The sequence below is a fragment of the Anomaloglossus baeobatrachus genome, chromosome 2 (genome assembly GCF_048569485.1).
Source record: "Anomaloglossus baeobatrachus isolate aAnoBae1 chromosome 2, aAnoBae1.hap1, whole genome shotgun sequence".
Taxonomy (NCBI): domain Eukaryota; kingdom Metazoa; phylum Chordata; class Amphibia; order Anura; family Aromobatidae; genus Anomaloglossus; species Anomaloglossus baeobatrachus.
In genome coordinates this window covers 21,277,806-21,304,997 of record NC_134354.1, presented here as the reverse complement: position 1 = coordinate 21,304,997, position 27,192 = coordinate 21,277,806, and the positions used below count along the sequence as shown (strand labels likewise).

The following is a 27,192-nucleotide window of genomic DNA, read 5'->3' as shown; positions in this document are numbered from 1 at the left end:
AGTCAGAAAATATAAAATCGAGCATTCATGTAAGATAGTTTATACTGGCTCGTTAAATAAAGGGTTATTGCTTTGGGAAATATAGGGGAAAGGTGCATGGAAACCATCAGTAAGCTGCCATTGACAGACCTCATAGTCTTCTCATTCATCACTCCCTAGAATAAGGCTCTATTCACATTACAAAATGATGAGTGTGCAGCAGAAAAATCTCCCAGTCAGGGCCGCCATCAAGGGACTACAATCATGACTGGTGTATGGGGCCCGGTGGAGAGGGGGCCCGGAGTAATTACTTAGCTTAGCTTTAACCCTAGAACGCATACCTGGGGCCTCGCAGGCCTGCTCGGTCATTTGTTTTCTATGGTAGATTGAATTGCTTGCGCGTTCTAGGGTTAATAAGCTCCGGGCCAGTCGGGCCCCCCTCTTCACCGGGCCCCAGTCACAGCAGCAGCAGAGGGGCCCAGCAGTGTTGCTTCTGCAACACTGAAGGGGCTTCTCCCCTTCGCATGGCTAATTTGCATGTGAAGGGGAGAAGCATGCAAATTAGCCATGTCCCGAACAGTGGGACAGAGCGGGAGGATGGGGTGGGGTTGCCGCCAACCCCAGCCCCTGCCTTGCTTCAGCTGGATGCGCGTCGGAGGGTGAACATGGTGAGCAGAAGATGACGGTGGGGGGTCCGGACACGCTGGCAGCCCAGGCCCCTCCTTTTTCATTCTTCTACTCACCAGGCCCAAGGGGCAGAGATCAGAGCCGTATGTAGAGAAGGCAGGTGGGCACAGCTAGCAGGGGGGACGCCTGATGTGGGGGTCCGCGGTGTCTCCCCAGCAGCTGCCTTGGAGTCGGACGTTCTCTGAGCTGCTGTCAAGCTGATCACGGCTCACAGAATCTGCAGCACTGGCTCCCAGTGATCAGCAATACTAGTGTCTATTAGACGCCAGTACAAGCCCTGAAATGGCGACATCAGCAGTGTGATCCATCAGGGAGTCCCAGCTATGACCTAATGCAAATCCTGACTCCACTGTATATACACAAAACATATATATTCCATAGGATACAACGCAAAATAAAAATGTGACCTCATCTTGAGCTATATGGGAGAGCTGGACTATGACTTGGACACTTATGAGCCCGTTATTGTATCATTCCAAAAGAGGAGAGGGCCCCTTTTTAAGATCCGGAATGAAGAGTGACGTTTGAAGTGTTAGTGGTGGGTGAATAGTAACGATTCGTGCTCAGATAAAGCTTACCGAATACTGAACACTATTCTAGTATTAGTCATAACAAGAGAAATGCTTGGGTTCCCCATTGACTTGCATTAGGTTAATTATTCGTGACGAATACTGCAATAGTACTTTGGAATTCATTACGAATAATCAAATCATGAATAGTTACTATTCGCCCATCACTATGCATGCCTGTTGTTTGTTTTTTCTTAGAACATGGTCGAGGACGGCCATGTTCTAGTGGGGAGGAATGTAAGATGGTGGTCGAGTTCCTACCCATGAGGACATCACAAGTGTTCTTATATACGTGTCATAAGATATAAAGTGATTTTATGTAGGAAAGTAATGTAAGGTATACGAATGCATAAAATGTAGTGTCATGAATAGATGTAGCAGTATTGGTTAAGCAATATAGTATAATGATGTATAGTGTCTGCAAGTAAAAGGTTACATAGAATGTTTTGGTAAGATAGGTTGCCTGGTAACCAGGTTAACTGCATGGAATAAACAGTTAAGTTAAGGGATTAACCCACAGGGTGAGGAGCCAGTCCGTAGGGAAAGGGCACACCCCATCTTAGAATTTAGATAAGGAATGGCTAGTAAGTAGGATGGACTACAGTATGTCCAGTTGTGTCTTGGTCGCATTCTGTGGGTGACTTGTATAGGTTGCAAAGTTAAGACCGAACAAGAGTAGTATGAGGGAACGAACAGAGACACGAAGGGTGGTTGTAACCCAGAACGGAGATCAGCAACAAAACCTTAGACTGGTGAAGAAGCGGAACGCGATCCTTGTGGGTAGTGTCTAGAGACGGACGCTTAGTAGCAGTCGTGTGCAGCAAAATACAAGAGCATTGTTACTCCCTCTGGTTGGGAAGACGTGGATCCAGTAACAACTGATGTGACCTTGGAGGAAGTGTTTTTAATGGCACTATGTGTAAAAGAAATGTCCAATAAGAAATTTTCCCTGCTATGTCTTGTGTATAATTATCAACCAGAGACTGCAAAGTAAAGAATTGTGATTTAAAAAGAACTATCCGCTTTCATCTTCATTGCCTCCACGATCTGGTCGTCTCCTACCCAAAACAGCAGCATCATCTGTTACACCTCGTGGCTCTCCTGTGGCAAGGAATGAGACAGTCTCCTTGCCTGCCACGAGTGCTCCTGCTCAGCAGCGCCGAAGGTCTGCCAGACTGCGCAGAGTGCAGGAGAAACCTCCTCAGAGAGGCAGCACGAGAGTGACACCTAGTGGTACTCCTGTTGCAAGAGATGAGGCGGTCTCCCATTCCTTGCCTGCCGCAGCTCCTCCTGCTCAGCAGCCTCGAAGGTCTGTGAGGTTGCACAATGTGCAGAGGTTTGCTGTTCAGGGAAGCAGTGAGACTCCCGTTATCTCTACACATTATGAGACCGAGGATCCCGCCTCTATTTCCCAGAGGCAGGAGGGTGAGCATGTGCTATGCTTGGTGGATCCTGATTCGCCCACTGACGTCACACGGCTTGATGACAAGGCTGGTGACGTGGTGAATCCTGACTGGCCAGGCTGGGATGTCGTGGATCCTGATTGGGTCAAGTCCGTCATCTCCGCCTCGCGCCCGCCCTCGGGTGGAGCTGCACCTCCTTAAAAGCTCCTCCTGCCATCATGGCGGCGCGCGACCGTCCTTCTATGTTTGGATGTCTGGCAGCGTGCTGCCACGCCACTGCTCAGGCATTATCGTCTTCTGTGGGCTTGGCCCTTGCTGCTTAGGCAGCACCTGGTTTGCAGGCCGTGTCCCTGCCTTGCTGCTCCGGCAGTAGCTCCTTTGACAGACCGTGTTCCTGTTCCAGGTGAGCTCCTCGAGTCTCCACCGGACTCACCTGGTTATTGATAGCACACGTGCGTGGGCACCTCTGTGCTACCCTCGTGCCATATTCTCGTGACTTCCACTGGCACACGTGCGTGGGCACCTCTGTGCTTCCCCGTGCAACAGGTACACCGAGCCGTGTGATCCCTGCCATACAACCCTCACGGGTTAGGGCAGATCGGTGTACATAGATCGTCTGTGACATTCCAGACGATCGCTAGCAGCAACCCGCTCACTCTTCACCCACCATAGCGGCGGTCCCTTACACCGCACAGTGGACCTTGACCGGCGGAAGCTGTCCATTCCCCATCTTGGCACGCTTCCCCGGGTCCCCCTCGTAACAATCATCCATCCTCTTGGAAGGTTTGAACAGCACCACAGCTAGCCATACACCCAGCCGGGACCACAACACCTTGGAGATCCGGGGCGCCTATTGGAGGGAATCCCTTGCCCGCTCCCCAACTTTACAAAAGTCCAATCATTACCTCTCCCCGTATGTATTGAACTTTACATTTTTTCTCCGACTACGTAATTGGTGCACAAAGTAGGTGGAACTTTAAGGCAGGTTACACAGGATTCCAAGAGACACAGAGATAGGCAGGTTACACAGGATTCCGAGAGACACAGAGATAGGCAGGTTACACAGGATTCTGAGAGACACAGAGATAGGCAGGTTACGGAGGTTTCCGAGAGACACAGAGATAGGCAGGTTACGCGGGATTCCGAGAGACACAGACATAGTCAGGTTACGAGGGATTCGGAGAGAAACAGAGATAGGCAGGATACGCAGGATTCAGAGAGACACAGAGATAGGCAGGTTACGAGGGATTCCGAGAGACACAGAGATAGGCAGGTTACGCAGGATTCAGAGAGACACAGAGATAGGCAGGTTACGAGGGATTCCGAGAGATACAGAGATAGGCAGGTTATGAAGGATTCCGAAAAACACAGAGATAAGCAGGTTACGCCGGATTCAGAGAGACACAGAGATAGGCAGGTTACGAGGGATTCCGAGAGACACAGACATAGGCAGGTTACGCTGGATTCCGAGAGACACAGATAGGCAGGTTACGGAGGATTCCGAGAGACACAGAGATAGACAGGTTACGCCGGATTCAGAGAGACACAGACATAGGCAGGTTACGAGGGATTCCGAGAGACACAGACATAGGCAGGTTACGCTGGATTCCGAGAGACACAGATAGGCAGGTTACGGAGGATTCCGAGAGACACAGATAGGCAGGTTACGGAGGATTCCGAGAGACACAGATAGGCAGGTTATGCGGTATTACAAGAGACACAGAGATAGGCAGGTTACGAGGGATTCCGAGAGACACACAGAGAGGCAGGTTACGCGGGATTCCGAGAGATACAGAGATAGGCAGGTTACGCGGGATTCCGAGAGATACAGAGATAGGCAGGTTACGCGGGATTCCAAGAGATACAGAGATAGGCAGGTTACGCGGGATTCCGAGAGACACAGAGATAGGCAGGTTATGCAGGATTCCAAGAGCCACAAAGATAGGCAGGTTATGCGGGATTCCGAGAGATACAGAGATAGGCAGGTTACGCCGGATTCCAAGAGATACAGAGATAGGCAGGTTACGAGGGATTCCAAGAGATACAGAGATAGGCAGGTTATGAGGGATTCCAAGAGATACAGAGATAGGCAGGTTACGAGGGATTCCAAGAGATACAGAGATAGGCAGGTTACGCGGGATTCAGAGAGATACAGAGATAGGCAGGTTACGCGGGATTCAGAGAGATACAGAGATAGGCAGGTTACGCAGGATTCTGAGAGACAGAGATAGGCAGGTTACGCGGGATTCAGAGAGATACAGAGATAGGCAGGTTACGCGGGATTCAGAGAGATACAGAGATAGGCAGGTTACGCGGGATTCAGAGAGACACGGAGATAGGATGTTTCCTTCTGTACGACAGCTAGTTTGCATATTTTTTTTCCCAAGGTGCATTGCTTTCTCCCGAATTTCCTCAATATGTATCACTGCCATGTGCGAATCTATACAAGATATGAGAGCGAGGAAAGATCCCCCCCCCCTTCCGCAGCAGGACCCTGCTCTTATCTCTGGTGGGCAGGATGGGGTTAACATGTCTCACTTGCTCTGAGTTCACTACTTTTTGGGGGAGGTGAGAGCATGAAAGGCGACAAAACTTCACATTGCGACATCACAGTCAGTAAACTGGGCTGTCAGCAGTGACCTAAAAAAACCCATAAACCCCTCACACTTGAAAATTTATTCCATCACTTTGCTCGATGATCAGTGCGAGGCCGGATTTCTGCACAGAGCACCAATTCTCCGCATAAAGGAGGCGTATTCAGGGCTGCTATCTAACACTCGGCCACTGGGGGCGCTATATTTAGGACATTTCATTTCATAAGGTCAGGACAGTAATAGAAGCTAGAGAGGTCACTGGAAGCTACCGGCCACAGATCAGAGAAAAGACTGCGGCCTAACTGCTCACAAACCCACCGGTCCTGAGGATTCAGCAGCACATTCCCTGTAATGAGTGCAGCTCTGGAGTATAATACAGGAGGTAACTCAGGATCAGTAATGTAATGTATGTACATAGTGACTGCACCAGCAGAATAGTGAGTGCAGCTCTGGAGTATAATACAGGAGGTAATTCAGGATCAGTAATGTAATGTATGTACACAGTGACTGCACCAGCAGAATAGTGAGTGCCGCTCTGAAGTATAATACAGGATGTAACTCAGGATCAGTAATGTAATGTATGTACACAGTGACTGCACCAGCAGAATAGTGAGTGCAGCTCTGGAGGATAATACAGGAGGTAACTCAGGATCAGTAATGTATATACACAGTGACTGCACCAGCAGAATAGTGAGTGCAGCTCTGGAGTATAATACAGGATGTAACTCAGGATCAGTAATGTAATGTATGTACACAGTGACTGCACCAGCAGAATAGTGAGTGCCGCTCTGAAGTATAATACAGGGTGTAACTCAGGATCAGTAATGTAATGTATGTACACAGTGACTGCACCAGCAGAATAGTGAGTGCAGCTCTGGAGTATAATACAGGAGGTAACTCAGGATCAGTAATGTAATGTATGTACACAGTGACTGCACCAGCAGAATAGTGAGTGCAGCTCTGGAGTATAATACAGGAGGTAACTCAGGATCAGTAATGTAATGTATGTACACAGTGACTGCACCAGCAGAATAGTGAGTGCAGCTCTGGAGTATAATACAGGAGGTAACTCAGGATCAGTAATGTTATGTATGTACACAGTGACTGCACCAGCAGAATAGTGAGTGCAGCTCTGGAGGATGTAAGCCAGGATCAGTAATGTAATGTATATGCACAGTGACTGCCCTATACTGAGCACAGTTACCACTGCCTCATTCATTCTGTATTGTTATTTCCTTCCATTTCTTTCTCTCCCTATTCCTCCTCGTCAGTCCCTGGGGCTCGGATCTCCTCTATACACTGGATACAGATGATCTCTCCTCGCACTGACGTCCTCGGCACTTAGCCTTGTCACAGACGTTCAATAATAATATCAGACTCTCGCTTGTCCCTTCTGTGATATTACACATGGCGATGAGGCCGCCGCTGACCGCTGATCAATAGGAGAACAATCAGCAACGACAAGGCTCGCACCGCAGTCAATAAAGTCACTTCCATTCCCACCAAGTGCAGACAATGAGATGACATTACTCAGCATTGTCACCTGCACTCACACCGACCGCAACACTCACCGCAACACACAAGACTCTACAGATCCCATGTGGGATACTTATCATTACAGGTATTATTGTACTTTATCTGTGGGGCAGAATCCAGACATTAACTCCAGACACTGCTGCTATTACCAGTACTGCCCCTATATACAAGAATATAACTACTATAATACTGCCCCTATGTACAAGAATATAACTACTATAATACTGCCCCCTATATACAAGAATATAACTACTATAATACTGCCCCTATATACAAGAATATAACTACTATAATACTGCCCCTATGTACAAGAATATAACTACTATAATACTGCTCCTATGTACAAGAATATAACTACTATAATACTGCCCCCTATATACAAGAATATAACTACTATAATACTGCCCCTATATACAAGAATATAACTACTATAATACTGCCCCCTATATACAAGAATATAACTACTATAATACTGCCCCTATATACAAGAATATAACTACTATAATACTGCCCCTATGTACAAGAATATAACTACTATAATACTGCCCCCTATGTACAAGAATATAACTACTATAATATTGCTCCTATGTACAAGAATATAACTACTATAATACTGCCCCTATGTACAAGAATATAACTACTATAATACTGCTCCTATGTACAAGAATATAACTACTATAATACTGCCCCCTATGTACAAGAATATAACTACTATAATACTACCCCCTATATACAAGAATATAACTACTATAATACTGCCCCTATATACAAGAATATAACTACTATAATACTGCCCCTATATACAAGAATATAACTACTATAATACTGTCCCCTATGTACAAGAATATAACTACTATAATACTGCCCCTATATACAAGAATATAACTACTATAATACTGTCCCCTATGTACAAGAATATAACTACTATAATACTGTCCCCTATGTACAAGAATATAACTACTATAATACTGTCCCCTATGTACAAGAATATAACTACTATAATACTGCCCCTATATACAAGAATATAACTACTATAATACTGCCCCCTATGTACAAGAATATAACTACTATAATACTGTCCCCTATATACAAGAATATAACTACTATAATACTGCCCCTATGTACAAGAATATAACTACTATAATACTGTCCCCTATATACAAGAATATAACTACTATAATACTGTCCCCTATATACAAGAATATAACTACTATAATACTGCCCCTATATACAAGAATATAACTACTATAATACTGCCCCTATATACAAGAATATAACTACTATAATACTTCCCCTATATACAATAATATAACTACTATAATACTTCCCCTATATACAAGAATATAACTACTATAATACTGCCCCTATGTACAAGAATATAACTACTATAATACTGTCCCCTATATACAAGAATATAACTACTATAATACTGCCCCCTATGTACAAGAATATAACTACTATAATACTGCTCCCTATGTACAAGAATATAACTACTATAATCCTGCCCCCTATGTAGAAGAATATAACTACTATAATACTGCTCCCTATGTATAAGAATATAACTACTATAATACTGCTCCCTATGTACAAGAATATAACTACTATAATACTGCCCCCTATGTACAAGAATATAACTACTATAATACTGCTCCCTATGTACAAGAATATAACTACTATAATACTGCTCCCTATGTACAAGAATATAACTACTATAATACTGCTCCCTATGTACAAGAATATAACTACTATAATACTGTCCCCTATGTACAAGAATATAACTACTATAATACTGCCCCTATATACAAGAATATAACTACTATAATACTGCCCCCTATGTACAAGAATATAACTACTATAATACTGCCCCCTATGTACAAGAATATAACTACTATAATACTGCTCCTATATACTACATATATCTACTACAGATCCTCTCTTCCCTTGGTGTCAGAGACCTCGCCCTCTCTTGGATCTCTTCATACCTCTCCAACCGCACTTTTACTGCCTCCCATTCCCACACAACCTCTTCATCCCGTCCTCTCTCTGTTGGTGTCCCTCAAGGCTCTGTCCTGGGACCATTACTTTTTTCTATCTATACATTTGGCCTGGGACAACTCATAAAGTCCCATGGCTTCCAGTACCACCTATATGCCGATGACACTCAGATCTACCTCTCTGGTCCAGATGTCACTTCTCTGCTGTCCAGAATCCCAGAGTGCCTATCTGCTATATCTTCCTTCTTTTCCTCTCGCTTCCTAAAGCTCAATGTGGCCAAAACTGAGCTGATCATCTTTCCTCCATCTCCCCTACACGCTCTACCTGATCTATCTATTACAATAAATAACACCACGCTCTCCCCAGCATCCAAAGTTCGGTGCCTCGGAGTGACCTTTGACTCTGCCTTGTCCTTCATACCACACATTCAATCCCTCACCACCTCCTGTCGTCTTCAACTCAAAAATATCTCCAGAATCCGTCCCTTCATCAATTCTCAATCTACAAAAATGCTAGTGCATGCTCTCATAATCTCCCGCCTCGACTACTGCAACATCCTCCTATGTGGTCTTCCTGCTAACACGCTCGCCCCTCTCCAGTCCATCCTTAACTCTGCTGCCCGACTGATCCACCTCTCTCCTCACTACCACCCCGCTTCTCCTCTCTGCATGTCCCTTCACTGGCTCCCAATCTTCCATCGTATCCAATTCAAACTACTAATACTGACTTACAAAGCCATCCACAAATTGTCTCCTCCATATATCTCTGAACTAATCTCTCGCTACACTCCAAAACGTAATCTCCGGTCCTCCCAAGATCTCCTTCTATCCTCCTCTCTCATTCACTCCTCATGCAACCGTCTCCAAGACTTCTCCCGAACATCCCCAGTCTCCTGGAACTCACTGCCTCAACACGTCAGATTATCTACTACACTTGCAAACTTCAAACGGAACCTAAAGACTCATCTGTTCAGAAATGCCTATAACCTTGAATGACCTCACTGCCCCACCACCGTGCGGAGCTGCCGCCCCACCACCGTGCGGAGCTGCCGCCCCACCACCGTGCGGAGCTGCCGCCCCACCACCGTGCGGAGCTGCCGCCCCACCACCGTGCGGAGCTGCCGCCCCACCACCGTGCGGAGCTGCCGCCCCACCACCGTGCGGAGCTGCCGCCCCACCACCGTGCGGAGCTGCCGCCCCACCACCGTGCGGAGCTGCCGCCCCACCTACACCCCACCTACTGTCTCCTCCCCATAATCCTATAGAATGTAAGCCCGCAAGGGCAGGGCCCTCTTCCCTCTGTACTAGTCTGTCTACTGTAACTTGTACATATATTTTGTATGTAACCCCCTTCTCATGTACAGCACCATGGAATCAATGGTGCTCTATAAATAAATAATAATAATAATAATAATAATAATAATAATATACAAGAATATAACTACTATAATACTGCCCCTATGTACAAGAATATAACTACTATAATACTGTCCCCTATATACAAGAATATAACTACTATAATACTGCCCCCTATGTACAAGAATATAACTACTATAATACTGCCCCCTATGTACAAGAATATAACTACTATAATACTGCCCCTATATACAAGAATATAACTACTATAATACTGCCATTATACACTATATATCCCTCTTCTGCACATCTGATGACGGCTCCATTCGTCCCCTTTGCAGTGCGGCTGTGTACGCTGTATGTTTGGATACATGTTATTACAGTGAGCACCTGATGGCGGTTGTTGTGCCGCACTCTCGCAGTATACAGGATTACATTCTGGCGATCAGGTCGGTGTTTAGTGGCAGGAATACATTTCCAGGACTCGGCTGTATTAATATTCATTAGATTGTAGATCAGTCGTGTTAGACCTGGAACTTGTCGGCTGCACTAATAAGCCCTGAATTGTTGTTGTGCTCGGCGCCGTCTTTGCCGCTCTCGCTCGTTTATGTGGCCGGGATCAGACACGGTGATAGAAGAGTATTGGCCAATTATGTCCCAGGTTTCTTCTGGATTTGTTACAATGTGTCTGTGGTCGGTATATAAATAAGATATTTTCTTTGTCACAAGGGAGCGGAGGATTCGGAAGTGACAACCTCTTAGGATGCGACATCTATACTTGCTGACTTTCCAGACGACAACTATGGCAATTTGCCCTCAGCCATTGGTACGGTAAAAAGAAAAATAGCAAAAATACAGTGGATATAAAAAGTCTACACACCCCTATATAATATAACAAGAAGACTAATTTCTGAACTTTTTCCACCTTTAGTGTTGGCCATAATCTATACAAATCCACAGAGAAAAATAATTTGAGGGAGAAAATAAAAAAATGACAAACGTAAAATTATATAGTTGCATAAGTGTGAACACCCTCTTATAATTGGGTTTTGGTTGTTTTCAGAATTAACCAATCACATTTACCCCTTTGTTACATAGTAGTCAGTGCACGGCCGCCATCATTTACAGTGATTCTGGTTAACCCTATATACAGTTTTTGCTGTTCTAGGAGGATTTTCCTGGCATTTTCTTACTTGCATTTTACAGCAAAAGCCAAGATCCGTAAACAGCTGACAACACAGCAAAGGGATCTCATTTATTCTCATGTTACATAGTAGACAGTGCATGGTCACCATCATTCACAGCATTTCTGATTAACCCTATGTAAAGTGTCATTGTTCTCGGAGGATTTTTCTCACATTTTCTTAGTTGCATTTTATAGCAAAAGCAATGGTCTGTAAACAGCTGACAACACAGCAAAGGGATCCCATTTACACTCATGTTACATAGTAGTCAGCGCATGGTCACCATCATGCACAGCATTTCTGATTAACCCTATATAAAGTGTCGTTGTTCTAGGAAGCTTTTTCTCATAGTTTCTTAGTTGCATTTTACAGCAAAAGCAATGGTCCATAAACAGCTGACAACACAGCAAAGGGATCCCATTTACACTCATGTTACTTAGTAGTCAGTGCATGGCCACCATCATTCATAGCATTTCTGATTAACCCTATGTAAAGTGTCATTGTTCTAGGAGGATTTTTCTCACATTTTCTTAGTTGCATTTTATAGCAAAAGCCAAGATCCGTAAGCAGCTGACAACACAGCAAAGGGCTCTCATTTACTCTCATGTTACATAGTAGCCAGTGCTTGGCCATCATCCTTCACAGTATTTCTGATTAACTCTATATAAAGTGTCATTGTTCTATGAGGATTTTCTTGACATTTTCATAGTTGCATTTTATGGCAAAAGCCATGGTCTGAAAACAGCTGACAACACAGCAAAGGGATCCCATTGACACTCATGTTACATAGTAGCCAGTGCTTGGCCACCATCATTTACAGTGATTCTCATTAACCCCATAGAATGTGTCGCTGTTGAGACAGAGACACACACACACACACAGACACAGAGAGAGAGACAAAGAGAGACACACAGACACAGAGAGAGAGAGAGACAAAGAGAGACACACAGACACAGAGAGAGACAAAGAGAGACACACAGACACAGAGAGAGACAAAGAGAGACACACAGACACAGAGAGATAAAGAGAGACACACAGAGAAAGACAGAGACAGAGAGACAGATTTGTTTTATGTTTTGATGATTTTTTTATTGTTTTTTCAACAATTCTTTTCCTTTCTCTTTTCCGTCCACCTCGCAGTGATATCGGTGACATCGGCTTTGCATTCAGTAACGCAGATATCTTATATCTAGCACGTGTATGCTGTGTAGTGATATACAGTAACGCCGCAGATATGGCTTCTATTTCCTGACATCTGATGGTTATCTCTTCACATCTGGTATATTGGAGTTAATAATGACATCTTAATTTGTTCCTAGTATTAGCCTCTCCTCAAAGTACGACTTATGGTACTAAAATGATTCGATGATACATTGCACAAAGAAACATGCCAAAGCGTTCCCGCGTACCACCGCCAAACAGTGCTCAAATAACACTGCCATATACTGTATATCGACCAATTAACTTGTCATTCACGCTCCGGTGACAAAAATTTGATACTCAAACTTGTGCCACATACAGGATTCCACTTTGATTTTATAATAAAGCTTTATAAAATATTCAAAAATACAATAAAAAAATCCCTATTAAATTTCACATAAAATGAATAATTTTACACATTTTTTAAAAACCTCTAAAAAATGTTTGTTCTTAATGACATTTTTTTTCTTTTTTTTGTCTTTTGTGTCCCATTTTTACCCTAGCTATAAAAAATAAATTATATTTCAGGCCGAAGAGTCATAAATTGTATAGAATCTTCTATTTCGTAATTATCAAACTATGGAAATTAGATCTAATTAGTAATTATTAGATTGTTACTTTGTACATTGTGACCCCGGCCGCCCCCTACGGCTCCGATATGAATGGAGGCTTAGGAATCGTAAGACGATTTTTTTAAATATTAAAAAATTCAAAATATCAAAATACGGTATATAATAAATAAAAAAATAAATAAATAAAATATAAATATATATATATATATATATATATATATATATATATATAAAATTTTGTTTATTTTACACTCTTATTCATATGAAGGCATTTTTTTGCAAAAACATTTGTACATGTGATGTCTACTGTTCCATGATGGGGAGTATTTGTGCCGCCATACTGGCCACATTTTACCTTCTGTATGGGACCTTTGTGCCGCTGCCGATTTTTATTTTTTCACTTTTGTTTTTCACACCCATTTTTTTCCAAGACCCATAATTGTATTTATTTATCCTCCCACAAAGGCATATATGGGCTGTAGTTTTCAATAACACCATTCATTTTACAATTAAATGTACGGAATAAAACTGGAAAAAAAATTCCATGCACAATAAAATGTCAACACCTCTCCCCCTTAATTCTTTAAATTCCAATTTTGTATTTTGTAAAATTCCCTGCTGTCCTGATACTCCAGGCCAGTCCGATTATTAAACTTGTACAGTTTCTACATTGCCAATGTATGTAAAGCGCTGTGGAATTAATAGCGCTATATAAATGAATAAAATTATTATTATTATTATTTCTTTTACATTTTCAAAATATTCAGATATTTGTTAAAAAAATAAATAAAATAAAAAAATATTTTTTTTTTATTTTTCCATCGACAAAGCTGAATGGGGGCTTATCTTTTTATTTTTATTTTTTCCTTGGCGACCTGTAGTTTTTATTGGTAAATTAAATATTTTAATCGCTTTTTATTTAATTTTTTTTTGTGGCAAATGTTGAGACTGAAGAAAGGGAACTTTTCTATATTTATTTTTTTAATCACATTTACCATATGGGTTAAATAATGTTATATTTCGATAAATTGTAATTTTATGGATGCGGCAATACCAACTATGTTTTTTTTTTACAATGGGAGGAAAGTGGAGGTGATTCAAATTTGTATGTTTTATATATATATATATATATATATATATATATATATATATATATAAAAATGAAAGGAAAAGTGGGTGTAATTCAAATATTATATGTATATATATGTATATATATATATATATAATATTTGAATTACTGAATTACACCCACTTTTCCTTTCATTATATACATATATATATATATAAATAAAAGGAAAAGTGGGTGTAATTCAAATTTTTATATATATATATATATATATATATTATATATATATAGTCTATATATATATAATTTTTTTATATATATCTATATATATATATGTGTATATATATAAATATATATATATATGTGTGTGTGTATATATATATATATGTGTGTGTATATATATATATATATATATATATATATATATATGAATTTGAATGACACCCCCATATATATTAAACTCTTTCTTTTTAAAAAAATTTTTAGTCTCTCTTAGGGGCAATATTGCAGTATATAGGTAAAATCACAGGCTCCAATGAAGCCCAGGCTGTGGCCGGCCTTCACAGAAGTTCCGCCATAGCATCCTGGGAAGCCTTCAGCATCCCCCAATTTCCATCAACCCATCGCCCCATTGTGATTTTGGCACTTGTGGGGGTGGGAGGTGATAGCCATCCCCAAATGTACCCCCTTAAATACCACTGTTAAACATTGATACCGGCATTTAAAGGGCTAATAGCAGCAATTGGAGCCTCATTGCTTTCTCGACTGCGATGGATGAATTTAGCTGTTCTCTGCAGTGGAGTTTTGTGCGTGGATTTTTCTGCATTTTGTCCCATATCTTTTCTCCTCTCCTAAAGTTGCTGATAACAGCGAACAATAGAATATATCACCTAGCACTGAAAATAGAAATACTTTAAATTTAAGTGGCAACTGTCCCTTTAAGAGGTAACTAGACCTTTAAGTAGTGATATATAAACTACAGGACCAGCTATATAAATGCCCGTACCGTATAAGTTATGACAGTGCTTATACAAACTGCATAAAATACTAGAAAATAAGCAAACGCAGAAAACCTCAGCGCGGTAGGGTGATAAATCGATAGAAACCCGCACACTATAATACCGCACAATACCCCGAAATTCCAGGGCAGGAAGACATTACTAACGGCTTCAAGAATAAAAAAGCTGCTTACAATAAACAGATATTGCTGCTTTTTTGGTGCAGATTATATTTATTTGTCTACAGACAAAAAACGCAACGTGTGAACACGACCTTAGAGAACGTAGAGACGCCAAAGCCTCCCTCACAGAGATCTGTGACCGGCACTGATACACCACAGTACCCCTATAGGTAAATTATGTTAACAATCATTCTAATGGGAACACTTATCTGTACAACAGTTACCACGAGAGAGAACCTGCAGCAATTGGATAGACAACAAGACAGATTCATGCAGCATAAAATGGTGCAAAACTAAACATTAGTGGATCAAATGGCATTACATAGTAATAATACCATAGAATTATATCATAAACAATGTTAAATGCAATGCCTCCAATACAAAACTAATATATCAGTTTGCTAATATCCATTCCCACACAAGGGATAATTAAACAGCCAGACACATGGTTCCTGCACCTCCTGACGAAGCTGTTGCGAAACGCGCATCGAGGTGTGGGGCGGTGTGTTTGGTCAGGGCATTAACTAGTGGGTATCTCCCCCATGGGAGCATCTGATTGCGTATTTTGCTGGCTACATGCAGTTTTTCATGGACAGCGATCATTAGGCAGTATTTCACTGCAATTTTCAAGCTTTCTGGTGACATAATGGGAATGGATATCAGCAAACTGATATATTAGTTTTGTATTGGAGGCATTGCATTTAACATTGATTATTATATAATTATGCTATTATTACTATGCAATGCCATTTGATCAACGTATTCTTCTCTATCTAAAGTAAACAGGACCTGTAGCTACACCACAGTACCAATAAGTAAACTACGCCACACTACTAATAAGTAAACTAGAGGACCAATAACTACATCACAGTACCGACACGTAAACTACAGGACCCATAACTACATCACAGTACCGACACGTAAACTACAAGACCCATAACTATATCACAGTACCGACACGTAAACTACAGGACCCATAACTACATCACATTACCAATAGATAAACTACAAGACCTATAACTATATCACAGTACCGACACGTAAACTACAAGACCCATAACTACATCACATTACCAATAGATAAACTACAAGACCTATAACTACATCACATTACCAATAGATAAACTACAAGACCTATAACTACATCACATTACCAATAGATAAACTACAAGACCCATAACTACATCACATTACCAATAAGTAATCTACAGGACCCATAACTACACCACAGTACCGACAAGTAATCTACAGCACCCGTAACTACACCAGAGTACCGACAAGTAATCTACAGGACCCGTAACTACACCACAGTACCGACAAGTACTCTACAGGACCCATAACTACACCACAGTACCGACAAGTACTCTACAGGACCCATAACTACACCACAGTACCGACAAGTACTCTACAGGACCCGTAACTACACCAGAGTACCGACAAGTAATCTACAGGACCCGTAACTACACCACAGTACCGACAAGTAATCTACAGGACCCGTAACTACACCACAGTACCGACAAGTAATCTAGAGGACCCGTAACTACACCACAGTACCGACAAGTAATCTACAGGACCCGTAACTACACCACAGTACCGACAAGTAATCTACAGGACCCGTAACTACACCACAGTACCGACAAGTAATCTACAGGACCCGTAACTACACCACAGTACCGACAAGTAATCTACAGGACCCATAACTACATCACAGTACCAACAAGTAATCTACAGGACCCGTAACTACACCACAGTACCAACAAGTAATCTACAGGACCCATAACTACACCAGAGTACCGACAAGTACTCTACAGGACCCATAACTACACCACAGTACTGACAAGTAATCTACAGGACCCGTAACTACACCACAGTACCGACAAGTACTCTACAGGACCCATAACTACACCACAGTACTGACAAGTAATCTACAGGACCCATAACTACATCACAGTACCAACAAGTAATCTACAGGACCCGTAACTACACCACAGTACCAACAAGTAATCTACAGGACCCATAACTACACCAGAGTACCGACAAGTACTCTACAGGACCCATAACTACACCACAGTACTGACAAGTAATCTACAGGACCCGTAACTACACCACAGTACCGACAAGTACTCTACAGGACCCATAACTACACCACAGTACTGACAAGTAATCTACAGGACCCATAACTACACCACAGTACCGACAAGTAATCTACAGGACCCATAACTACATCACAGTACCAACAAGTAATCTACAGGACCCGTAACTACACCAGAGTACCGACAAGTAATCTACAGGACCCATAACTACACCACAGTACTGACAAGTACTCTACAGGACCCGAAACTACACCACAGTACCGACAAGTACTCTACAGGACCCATAACTACACCACAGTACCGACAAGTAATCTACAGGACCCATAACTACACCACAGTACCGACAAGTAATCTACAGGACCCGTAACTACACCAGAGTACCGACAAGTAATCTACAGGGCCCGTAACTACACCAGAGTACCGACAAGTAATCTACAGGACCCGTAATTACACCACAGTACCGACAAGTAATCTACAGGACCCGTAACTACACCAGAGTACCGACAAGTAATCTACAGGGCCCGTAACTACACCAGAGTACCGACAAGTAATCTACAGGACCCGTAACTACACCACGGTACCGACAAGTAATCTACAGGACCCATAACTACACCACAGTACCGACAAGTACTCTACAGGACCCGTAACTACACCACGGTACCGACAAGTAATCTACAGGACCCATAACTACACCACAGTACCGACAAGTAATCTACAGGACCCGTAACTACATCACAGTACTGACAAGTACTCTACAGGACCCGTAACTACACCAGAGTACCGACAAGTAATCTACAGGACCCGTATCTACACCACAGTACCGACAAGTAATCTACAGGACCCATAACTACACCACAGTACTGACAAGTACTCTACAGGACCCGTAACTACACCAGAGTACCGACAAGTAATCTACAGGACCCGTAACTACACCACAGTACCGACAAGTAATCTACAGGACCCGTAACTACACCAGAGTACCGACAAGTAATCTACAGGACCCGTAACTACACCACAGTACCGACAAGTAATCTACAGGACCCATAACTACACCACAGTACTGACAAGTAATCTACAGGACCCATAACTACACCACAGTACTGACAAGTAATCTACAGGACCCGTAACTACACCACAGTACCAACACGTAATCTACAGGACCTGTAACTACACCACAGTACCAACAAGTAATCTACAGGACCCATAACTACATCACAGTACCGACAAGTACTCTACAGGAGCCGTAACTACACCAGAGTACCGACAAGTAATCTACAGGACCCGTAACTACATCACAGTACCGACAAGTACTCTACAGGAGCCGTAACTACACCAGAGTACCGACAAGTAATCTACAGGACTCGTAACTACACCACAGTACCAACAAGTAATCTACAGGACCCATAACTACACCAGAGTACTGACAAGTAATCTACAGGACCCATAACTACATCACAGTACCGACAAGTAATCTACAGGACCCGTAACTACACCACAGTACCGACAAGTAATCTACAGGACCCATAACTACATCACAGTACCAACAAGTAATCTACAGGACCCGTAACTACATGACAGTACCGACAAATAATATACAGGACCCGTAACTACACCACAGTACCGACAAGTAATCTACAGGACCCATAACTACACCACAGTACCGACAAGTAATCTACAGGACCCATAACTACATCACAGTACCGACAAGTAATCTACAGGACCCATAACTACACCACAGTACCGACAAGTACTCTACAGGACCCATAACTACACCACAGTACCGACAAGTACTCTACAGGACCCATAACTACACCACAGTACTGACAAGTAATCTACAGGACCCATAACTACACCACAGTACCGACAAGTAATCTACAGGACCCATAACTACACCACAGTACCGACAAGTAATCTACAGGATCCGTAATTACACCACAGTACCGACAAGTAATCTACAGGACCCATAACTACACCACAGTACCGACAAGTAATCTACAGGACCCGTAATTACACCACAGTACGACAAGTAATCTACAGGACCCGTAACTACACCACAGTACCGACAAGTAATCTACAGGACCCGTAACTACACCACAGTACTGACAAGTACTCTACAGGACCCGTAACTACACCACAGTACCGACAAGTACTCTACAGGACCCATAACTACACCACAGTACTGACAAGTAATCTACAGGACCCATAACTACACCACAGTACCGACAAGTAATCTACAGGACCCGTAACTACACCAGAGTACCGACAAGTAATCTACAGGACCCATAACTACACCACGGTACCGACAAGTAATCTACAGGACCCGTAACTACACCACAGTACTGACAAGTACTCTACAGGACCCGTAACTACACCACAGTACCGACAAGTACTCTACAGGACCCATAACTACACCACAGTACTGACAAGTAATCTACAGGACCCATAACTACACCACAGTACCGACAAGTAATCTACAGGACCCATAACTACACCACAGTACCGACAAGTAATCTACAGGACCCGTAACTACACCAGAGTACCGACAAGTAATCTACAGGACCCATAACTACACCACGGTACCGACAAGTAATCTACAGGACCCGTAACTACACCACAGTACCGACAAGTAATCTACAGGACCCGTAACTACACCAGAGTATCGACAAGTAATCTACAGGACCCGTAACTACACCACAGTACCGACAAGTAATATACAGGACCCGTAACTACACCACAGTACCGACAAGTACTCTACAGGACCCGTAACTACACCACAGTACCGACAAGTACTCTACAGGACCCATAACTACACCACAGTACTGACAAGTAATCTACAGGACCCATAACTACACCACAGTACCGACAAGTAATCTACAGGACCCGTAACTACACCAGAGTACCGACAAGTAATCTACAGGACCCATAACTACACCACGGTACCGACAAGTAATCTACAGGACCCATAACTACACCACAGTGCCGACAAGTACTCTACAGGACCCATAACTACACCACAGTACTGACAAGTAATCTACAGGACCCGTAACTACACCAGAGTACCGACAAGTAATCTACAGGACCCGTAACTACACCACAGTACCGACAAGTAATCTACAGGACCCATAACTACACCAGAGTACCGACAAGTAATCTACAGGACCCGTAACTACACCACAGTACCGACAAGTAATCTAGAGGACCCGTAACTACACCACAGTACCGACAAGTAATCTAGAGGACCCGTAACTACACCACAGTACCGACAAGTAATCTAGAGGACCCGTAACTACACCACAGTACCGACAAGTAATCTACAGGACCCGTAACTACACCACAGTACCGACAAGTACTCTACAGGACCCGTAACTACACCACAGTACCGACAAGTAATCTACAGGACCCGTAACTACACCACAGTACCGACAAGTAATCTACAGGACCCGTAACTACACCACAGTACCGACAAGTAATCTACAGGACCCGTAACTACACCACAGTATCAACAAGTACTCTACAGGACCCGTAACTACACCACAGTACCAACAAGTAATCTACAGGACCCGTAACTACACCACAGTACCGACAAGTAATCTACAGGACCCGTAACTACACCACAGTACCGACAAGTAATCTACAGGACCCGTAACTACACCACAGTACTGACAAGTAATCTACAGGACCCGTAACTACACCACAGTACCGACAAGTAATCTACAGGACCCGTAACTACACCAGAGTACCGACAAGTAATCTACAGGACCCGTAACTACACCACAGTACCGACAAGTAATCTACAGAACCCGTAACTACACCACAGTACTGACAAGTAATCTACAGGACCCGTAACTACACCACAGTACCGACAAGTAATCTACAGGACCCGTAACTACACCACAGTACCGACAAGTAATCTACAGGACCCGTAACTACACCACAGTACTGACAAGTAATCTACAGGACCCATAACTACACCACAGTACTGACAAGTAATCTACAGGACCCGTAACTACACCACAGTACCAACACGTAATCTACAGGACCTGTAACTACACCACAGTACCAACAAGTAATCTACAGGACCCATAACTACACCACAGTACCGACAAGTAATCTACAGGACCCGTAACTACACCACAGTACTGACAAGTAATTTACAGGACCCGTAACTACACCACAGTACCGACAAGTAATCTACAGGACCCGTAACTACACCACAGTACCGACAAGTAATCTACAGAACCCGTAACTACACCACAGTACCGACAAGTAATCTACAGGACCCGTAACTACATCACAGTACCGACAAGTAATCTACAGGACCCGTAACTACACCACAGTACCGACAAGTAATCTATAGGACCCGTAACTACATCACAGTACCGAAAAGTAATCTAGAGGACCCGTAACTACACCACAGTACCGACAAGTAATCTACAGGACCCGTAACTACACCACAGTACCGACAAGTAATCTACAGGACCCGTAACTACACCACAGTACCGACAAGTAATCTACAGGACCCATAACTACATCACAGTACCGACAAGTACTCTACAGGAGCCGTAACTACACCAGAGTACCGACAAGTAATCTACAGGACCCGTAACTACATCACAGTACCGACAAGTACTCTACAGGAGCCGTAACTACACCAGAGTACCGACAAGTAATCTACAGGACTCGTAACTACACCACAGTACCAACAAGTAATCTACAGGACCCATAACTACACCAGAGTACTGACAAGTAATCTACAGGACCCATAACTACATCACAGTACCGACAAGTAATCTACAGGACCCGTAACTACACCACAGTACCGACAAGTAATCTACAGGACCCATAACTACATCACAGTACCAACAAGTAATCTACAGGACCCGTAACTACATGACAGTACCGACAAGTAATATACAGGACCCGTAACTACACCACAGTACCGACAAGTAATCTACAGGACCCATAACTACACCACAGTACCGACAAGTAATCTACAGGACCCATAACTACATCACAGTACCGACAAGTAATCTACAGAACCCATAACTACACCACAGTACCGACAAGTAATCTACAGGACCCGTAACTACACCAGAGTACCGACAAGTACTCTACAGGACCCATAACTACATCACAGTACCGACAAGTAATCTACAGGACCCGTAACTACACCAGAGTACTGACAAGTACTCTACAGGACCCATAACTACACCACAGTACCGACAAGTAATCTACAGGACCCATATAACTACACCACAGTACCGACAAGTAATCTACAGGACCCGTAACTACACCACAGTACCGACAAGTAATCTACAGGACCCATAACTACACCACAGTACCGACAAGTAATCTACAGGACCCGTAACTACACCACAGTACCGACAAGTAATCTACAGGACCTGTAACTACACCACAGTACCGACAAGTAATCTACAGGACCCGTAACTACATCACAGTACCGACAAGTAATCTACAGGACCCATATAACTACACCACAGTACCGACAAGTAATCTACAGGACCCGTAACTACATCACAGTACCGACAAGTAATCTACAGGACCCATAACTACACCACAGTACTGACAAGTAATCTACAGGACCCGTAACTACATCACAGTACCGACAAGTAATCTACAGGACCCGTAACTACATGACAGTACCCCTAAGTAAATTATAGTACCTATAACTAAACCATAGGACCCATAACTACAGCTCCTTGTGAAATTATTCATCCCCCTTGAATTTTTCATCCTTTTCCCACATTTCAGGCTTCAAACATAAAGATAAAAATGTTATTGTTCTGGTGAAGAATCAACAACAAGTGACACAATTGTGAAGATGAACGATATTTATTGCTTATTTTAAACATTTTTAAAAAATACATAACTGAAAATTGGGGCGTGCAATATTATTCATCCCCTGTAAGTTAATACTTTGTAGCGCCCCCTTTTGCTGCGATTACAGCTGCAGTCTCTTGGGGTATGTGTCTATCAGTTTTGCACATGGAGAGGCTGAAATTCTCGCCCATTCTTCCTGTGTAAACAGCTGGAGCTGAGTGAGGTTGGATGGAGGCGTTTGTGAACAGCAGTTTTCAGCTCTTTCCGCAGATTCTCGATTGGGTTCAGGTCTGGACTGTGACTTGGCCATTCTAACCCCTGGATACGGTTATTTGTGAACCATTCCATTGTAGATTGTGCTTTATGTTTGGGATCATTGTCTTGTTGGAAGACAAATCTCCGTCCCAGTCTCAGGTCTTTTGCAGACTCCAACAGGTTTTCTACAAGAATGGTCCTGTATTTGGCTCCATCCATCTTCCCATCCATTTTAACCATCTTCCCTGTCCCTGCTGAAGAAAAGCAGGCCCAAACCATGATGCTGCCACCACCATGTTTGACAGTGGGCATGGTGTGTTCAGGGTGATGAGCTGTGTTGCTTTTACGGCAAGCATATCGTTTGGCATTGTGCTCAAATAGTGTGATTTTGGTGTCATCTGACCAGAGCACCTTCCTCCACATGTTTGGTGTCTCCAGGCGGCTTGTGGCAAACTTTAAATGACATTTTTTGTGGATATCTTTGCAAAATGGCTTTCTTTTTGCCACTCTTCCATAAAGGCCAGATTTGTGAAGTGTACGGCTGATTGTTGTCCTATGGACAGACTCTCCCACCTCAGCTGTAGATCTCTGCAGATCATCCAGAGTGATCATGGGCCTCTTGGCTGCATCTCTGATCAGTCTCCTCCTTGTGTGAGATGACAGTTTGGATGGACGGCCGGGTCTTGGTAGATTTGCAGTGGTATGATTCTCCTTCCATTTCAATATGATCGCTTGCACAGTGCTTCTTGGGATGTTTAAAGTTTTGGAAATCTTTTTCTAATCAAATCCGGCTTTAAACATCTCCACAACAGTATCATGGACCTGCCTGTTGTGTTCCTTGGTCTTCATGATGCTCTCTGCGCTTTACACAGACACTGAGACTATCACAGAGCAGGGGCATTATACGGAGACTTGATTACACACAGGGGCTTATATTTATCATCATCAGTCATTTAGGACAACATTGGATCATCCAGAGATCCTCAATCAACTTCTGGAGTGAGTTTGCTGCACTGAAAGTAAAGGGTATGAATAATATTGCACGCCACAATTTTCAGTTATTTATTTTAAAAAAAAAAATGGTTTAAAATAATAAAAAAAATGTGTTCACCTTCACAATTGTGTCCACTTGGTGTTGATTCTTCCCCATAAAATTAAAATTTTTTATCTTTATGTTTGAAGCCTGAAATGTGGGCAAAGGCTGAAAAATTCAAGGGGGCTGAATACTTTTGCAAGGCACTGTATAATATCAATAACTACCACACAGTAACTATAAGTAAACTACACGACCAACAACTATATCTTAGTACCCATAAGTAAACTAAAGTACCCAAAACTACATCTTAGTACCCATAAGTAAACTATAGTACAAAAAAATAAATCTTAGTACCCATAAGTAAACTATAGTACAAAAAAATAAATCTTAGTACCCATAAGTAAACTAAAGTACCCATAACTACATCACAGTACCCATAAGTAAACTATAGTACCCAAAACTACATCTTAGTACCCATAAGTAAACTATAGTACCCATAACTACATCACAGTACCCATAAGTAAACTATAGTACCCAAAACTACATCACAGTACCCATAAGTAAACTATAGTACCCATAACTACATCACAGTATCCATAAGTAAACTAAAGTACCCAAAACTACATCACAGTACCCATAAGTAAACTATAGTACCCATAACTACATCACAGTATCCATAAGTAAACTAAAGTACCCAAAACTACATCACAGTACCCATAAGTAAACTATAGTACCCATAACTACATCACAGTACCCATAAGTAAACTATAGTACCGATAACTACATCACAGTACCCATAAGTAAACTATAGTACCCATAACTACATCACAGTACCCATAAGTAAACTAAAGTACCCAAAACTACATCTTAGTACCCATAAGTAAACTATAGTACCCATAACTACATCACAGTACCCATAAGTAAACTATAGTACCGATAACTACATCACAGTACCCATAAGTAAACTATAGTACCCATAACTACATCACAGTACCCATAAGTAAACTAAAGTACCCAAAACTACATCTTAGTACCCATAAGTAAACTATAGTACCCAAAACTACATCACAGTACCCATAAGTAAACTATAGTACCCAAAACTACATCTTAGTACCCATCAGTAACCTATAGTACCCAAAACTACATCACAGTACCCATAAGTAAACTATAGTACCCAAATTTACATCTTAGTACCCATCAGTAACCTATAGTACCCAAAACTACATCACAGTACCCATAAGTAAACTATAGTACCCAAATTTACATCTTAGTACCCATAAGTAAACTATAGTACCCAAAACTACATCACAGTATCCATAAGTAAACTATAGTACCCATAACTACATCTTAGTACCCATAAGTAACCTATAGTACCTAAAACTACATCTTAGTACCCATAAGTAACCTATAGTACCCAAAACTACATCTTAGTACCCATAAGTAACCTATAGTACCCAAAACTACATCACAGTACCCATAAGTTAACTATAGTACCCAAAACTACATCACAGTACCCATAAGTAACCTATAGTACCCATAACTACATCATAGGACCCATAACTACAATACCAATAACTATCACACAGTAACTATAAGTAAACTACAGTACCCATAACTACACTACAGTACCGATAAGGAGTAACCATAACTACATCACAGTATCCATAAATAAACTATGCTGCACCCATACTCCCCATAGGGATGTCCTTACTAAACAAGGGCAAGAGGATGTGACCTCCAAAAAAGTACCATCAGGGGGATTTCTTCCCATCCTCATTGTACCCAAAAAAAAAACCCCACTTAAAAATAATACAAATAATATTTAACCTCTGGCATAATAAAATATGTCTAAATCCGCAGAATCGTACTAAAAAGAGACAAAGGAACCAACGATAGGAAGTCGCATGCTCCCGATGTCGTGTTCTTTGAACTGACAAATAGAAAACAACATACAAACAAAAGCTAAAAATTAATCTAGAAGTTTTAACAAATGTCTCTAAATCTTAAATATTTTGGTCCCTTCCTTCCATCGGACGCGGAGACATCTCCAGCTGAAACCGAAACGGAGACGACGCTCGAGTCCACAAACGTAAAAAGCCATAAAAAGTTACATTACATGATATATTAAAGCATAAAAACAAAAAGTTTTTCAAAAAGTTTCAAGAAAGTTTTTACAACAGATGTTGACCGTTACCTGCTACGGAGAAGCGAGCGTGGAGGACGGCGGACGCGGCGAGCCAGTTGGCCTTCATGGTGAGTCGGGGCCGCTCTTTGTTGTACCGGTCGTCGTCACCTGCTCGGAGCAGATCTCTTGGTTTTTCCACCCACACGGCTCTGCTTCTGAGCTGCACAGGAAGTGGAAGATCTAAGGCACCGTATATACAACCTGCAGCTACTCTCTGCTATATACTCTACGCACAACCCATAGACCACACGCTGCAGCTCCGCCTGGCCTCATCGGCCCTGGTGCCAGGAAGCTTATATTGTGTCTTTGTTAATTAGTATACTAATAAACTAAATTTGTGTGTGCACTGTTTGGCGGTATTATTTGTATTCTGCGAGACAGTATTATGTGAGGACTATATAGTGGTATTTCAGTGCCTTGAAAAAATATTCATACCCTGTGAACTTTTCTACAATTTTTCAT

The 27,192-nt window shown here is 42.3% G+C and overlaps 1 protein-coding gene across 1 annotated transcript in view; it reads right to left on the bottom strand.

Moving 5' to 3' along the window:
* The window catches only part of CD247 (CD247 molecule), a 156,997-nt gene extending 130,120 nt beyond the window's left edge, over positions 1–26,877 (bottom strand). The window contains exon 1 of the mRNA XM_075332846.1: positions 26,740–26,877. Within this exon, the coding sequence (XP_075188961.1) occupies positions 26,740–26,797 (58 nt within the window). The 5' untranslated portion in view covers positions 26,798–26,877. The remainder of the gene's footprint in view (positions 1–26,739) is intronic.
* Positions 26,878–27,192: the final 315 nt, after the last annotated feature.